A 4,566-nucleotide genomic window follows, 5' to 3' on the forward strand; every position below is an offset into this window, starting at 1 on the left:
CACACACACACACACACACACACACACACACACACACACACACACACACACACACGTTTGTTCTTCTATCCTCATGGAGACTTCGATTGACTTCCATTCATTTACTAGTGATTTCGGGACAATAGTCCCAATATTTATAAATGAGCAGAAAAGTGAAAAACTGGAAACATTTAGCGATTTAATTTAAGTTTGAAAGAAAAAGATTTAAATTTTTAGGACTAAAATGCTATTCCGCTGTTGACAATGTTACATTTGGCAGCATTTGATACTCAGGGACCATTCTTGTGGTACACTTGGGACGTTTGTGTTACATTTTAAGTATTTGAGCTTCTTTCTGTATATTCCTGCTGTTTTCAACACATTTCATTACTCACCCAAGCTTTCCATTACCACCAAACTTCATTTCACTTTTGCATCTTTTTCTTTTTCCTCATACATTGATTATGTTTGTATCAGAACCCATTACCTACTGGTAAGCCCCATCCCTATGGGGTGTGCTGAAGTGTCCTTGTGCAAAATATTAACATCACTGCCCATGACATGCTTATATCGCTCTCATAAAGAGTTTTATTTAAACATGGGGACATGGTGTTGAGAAAGACAGATTTCTGTAGCACCCACGTTTTCTATCTTTACATTCAAATAAAATTTTTCCTCTTTAAGCAGCAGTTTTTAGCATTAGGTGTTAAACAGTACAGTTTTAGTGTTTGTTCAGCAAGATCCAATGTGGCTTTATCCAATTAATTAAACATTTAGATGAATTTATTGAGAACTAAGTCTTGGATAAGTCAGTGGTGCCTTTCTCTAAATGAGCTCAGTTTCCAGACAGAAAAGCTCTTTTCAGTGCTGTCCATGTTTTGCTCTAACAATTCATTCCCTCTTTTTCTTTTCCATAGACTCACACTATTTTCTCCCAGCTGAGCCTTGATTATGCCTACGTCACCAGCATCGGCCGCCTAATTGGAGTGGTTTCCCTCAAGGAAGTAAGAAGTTTTAATCGTCTCAGTGTTGTAATTTTGCTTCCTTATTTTATGTTTAATATGTTTAATATGCGACATAATTATGTTGCATATTTATTCACTGAGCTGCTGCCAAGTTCTCTGAACATTTATTGTAAGAATATTTTAAATGTCATTTATATACAAACAGCATGCCTCACAAACAAACTGAAAACTATGCAATGATTGTTGCTCCCAGACAGAATCACACTGAATCTGATTTACTTAAATCTGAGTGACAAACGTAAAAGAGCATTCATTAAACGTAGCATTGGGCTGCGACTAAATAAATGTAATCCATTTTATTGTTTGCATTTTGTCAGTAATTCATTAGAGTTCTGTTTATTCAGATGATAAATGTTTTCTATTTGAAAAATTTACATAAAAATGAAATAAAATATTTACGAAAATATTCTAAATAAATTTGTGACTGTTTAATTCTTTAGTTTCTACGTCAGTGCTCCACCAACAATAAACTGTTGACTGTACAATAACTGGTCTACATGATATTTCTGATTGTAACTCATAATTTTACAGATAAACATGAACAATTATAGCATTCTTTAGAAAGACTCACAGGAAGTGAATGCATTCTCAAACCTGAGTGCAACAATGGAGCAAATCTAAATATTGCTTTAATTTGAGTGTGTTTTGGCTGGTTTTAATTTGTTTTCTATTTATTTTATTTGCTCTTTCAGCTCTGTAAAGCCATTGAGGGCTCAGTGACACTGAAAGACATGAAGGTGCGTCCACGTCTAATCAGTTTCCGTAACAGCAGCAGCAGCAAGACTGAGGCCACTGAGCTCCACAAGTTGTGGGACCGTCACAAGAGTGTGTCACTGCCTGGTGATCACACCCTGTCAGAGTCCGATGAAAAGTCTCAGTGAGAGGCAGTGGGGAATACAGATCATGGGGTAAGAGCTGGTGGAGGTCACATTAAGGTGTTAAAGCTCCAAAGCCACAAACATGCATAACTCCTAAGGGCAAAGGATTCGTATTTATTTGTGGAGTTCAAGTTTGGGTCGGGACTCAAAGTGGGTTCCCGAAACATCAAGGTGGGGTCCTGAAAAGATTTTCTGAATTAATTACATTTTAGTCTTAGTTGTTACAAAGGAGTGAGGTTAGTGTATTGAAAAAGGATAAATGTAGTATAAAAATATTTACTATGTCCAGTTGACCTGATACAAATATTTGTCATCCAAAAATAGTCGGGAACACAGGTCTCTGCTACTGTTATTTTGTGGGTCAAAAACTGAAAAGTTTGGGAACCACTGCACTTTGGGCTTGGGACCAAATTATGGGTCGTGAAGCACCTTGGTTAATCTCCAGAAATCAATTTACAGGGTAATAAAATAATTGCTGATGTAATATTTTCCCTATAACTATTACAGAAACACAAAATAAGTATAAATAAATATTTATAATTGTGTACAAGCTGTTTAGACTGTCAAAAAGCCTGTGTTTTTAGGGTTATTCACAAAGTTCATGTACCAGTAATATTTGGGGTCACAAGTTTTTGCCATGGATATTTTGTGGGTCAGAAGATCAAAAGTTTGGGAACCACTGGTCTACTGCTACACAAGCCTCTTCATCTTACCTCAGCTGATCCTCTGCTTCCTCCAACACCACCTGTATGTCTTCATGACCCACTTAGTGCTTTCTCAAGGAGCCTTGCACTAAACCCAGCCCGACACTCCACAGGAGGCTTGTGCCCTGCTCTCCGTTTAGCCTTGGGGTCCCACAAAAGAACAAACCAAAATAAAAATCCAAAGCTGAGGCTGGATTTTTTTTTTTTTTTTTGTTGAAAGAGATGTTTTTCCTTGTATATACTTAAGAGTTTAAATTGAGCGTTGAATCTGCAAAATGTATCTTTTGAGCAAGTCTTCCAGTTTATTAATGAAACTCCCCAGTGACGACAAGGAAGAATACTGTAATGTCATTGATCCTTGAAACTTGGGCAAAACTTGTCCCAATACAAAAAGTGTTCATTTCTATTAGACATTGGTCAAATTTCACGCAAAAAAAGTTTATAATAGAGGGTCATTTGCAGATATGAAAGGCCATTTTGTTTGTTAATTTTTTTGTATTATATGCAGTTCTATTGGCTACAAAACTACTTGTAAGGACAAGTGGATAAGAGATAATCGTTTTAGCTTGATTAAAAAAGCAATTTAATTAAACAATGACCACCAAAAGTAGAATATTATATTATGTACAAACACTGAGATTTGAACAATATTTACCATTATTTTTTGGTTAATGAAAATGTGTTCCACCTGCTCATCACCACCACCTAAGCATTAAAACCAGGCAACTACAAGGTAAATTGTATTCCAGAGCAACCCATTTTTAAACCTTCAACTCTATTGTTTGCATCAAAATCACAAAAGTTCCTGTAGATTTGTTATTTTCTCTTAAACTTGTTCATAGTTTTGGACATGGCTGCTGTTTATAACATGTCACCACTGTTTCTGTGGTATAAAAAATATTAGATAATATTTACCATTATTTTACCAGGCAAGTCCCATTGAGATCTCAGATCTCTTTTTCAAGGGCGGCCTGGATCTGAAGGCAACCTATTGTACATGTTTTGGGAGGTGGGGGAAGAGAAAACTTAGAGAAAACCCAGGCAAGCACAAGGAGAACATGCAAACTCTGCACAGAGAGTTTGCCCCAGGTCCGAACCGGGGATCGAACCCAGGTCCTTCTTGCTGTGACGCGTCGGTGCTAACCACTGAGCCGTCGTGCTGTCAGTCAGGCCTTCTTGTCTGACAGTCATGATGTGCAGTCTGATGGTGGTGACAAACCTCCAAATTATAGTTAACGGTAGCTAGAAGAAAATTGTTGAACACATTTATTGATTTATTAACCTTTTTTTAACCAGGAAAATCCTTTTTTTTTTTGTCTGTGGGATGAAACTTGAGTACCCATAGAAAATGCAAAAACAAGAACAACAAGCAAACTCCACACAATAAAGACCCTGTAAGTCTGAACTGGGATCAAACCCTTTCCTGATGTGAGGGGTCAGTGCTAACCACTGAGCCGTCATTCTGCCATTGATGACCTGTAACATTGCTACCCGTGATGAACTATACCATCAGCTGCCTTCAAACATGTATAATTCAAATGCTCAAACCCTTTAAAATATGTTGGCTTTTTGTCTTTAATTTCCCAGGGCTCTCTAATAGTTGCATTTGTTGGTTTGGACATGTTTAAAAATTTATGAGTTATTGATAACAGAATATATTTTAATCAATGCTTATAATTTCATTTTAATTTCTTTTGTTTTAATAAGCATTACTCAATCGTTTTAATAGTCTATTCATATATTTAATATATGCATATTTAATTGCCTAACTACATCCTAAAGTTAAGGACTCCTCAGATTATTATTGATAAGTGATTAGAACTCTGTGATTGCCTGAGTCCAGAGTTCTCAGTTTGAAACCTTCTGGTGCTCTTCTGTGTGACTCTAGGTGTGACAGAGTGTGGACGATTGATTGTCTCTTTTGTGTCCCTGATGGAGACTGAAGACCTGTCCAGGTGTCTCTGGTGAACTGGAGACCTG

At 36.8% G+C, this 4,566-nt stretch overlaps 1 protein-coding gene across 1 annotated transcript in view; it reads left to right on the forward strand.

Moving 5' to 3' along the window:
• LOC106535691 (chloride channel protein 2) overlaps window positions 1-2,106 on the forward strand; it is a gene marked incomplete at its 5' end in the record, with an annotated part of 7,635 nt that extends 5,529 nt beyond the window's left edge. The window contains 2 exons of the mRNA XM_014032761.1: window positions 897-983; window positions 1,697-2,106. Of these exons, the coding sequence (XP_013888215.1) occupies window positions 897-983; window positions 1,697-1,885 (276 nt within the window). The remainder of the gene's footprint in view (window positions 1-896; window positions 984-1,696) is intronic.
• Between the last annotated feature and the right edge of the window lie 2,460 nt (window positions 2,107-4,566).

This window comes from Austrofundulus limnaeus, unplaced genomic scaffold (assembly GCF_001266775.1).
Source record: "Austrofundulus limnaeus strain Quisiro unplaced genomic scaffold, Austrofundulus_limnaeus-1.0 Scaffold1533, whole genome shotgun sequence".
Taxonomy (NCBI): Eukaryota; Metazoa; Chordata; class Actinopteri; order Cyprinodontiformes; family Rivulidae; genus Austrofundulus; species Austrofundulus limnaeus.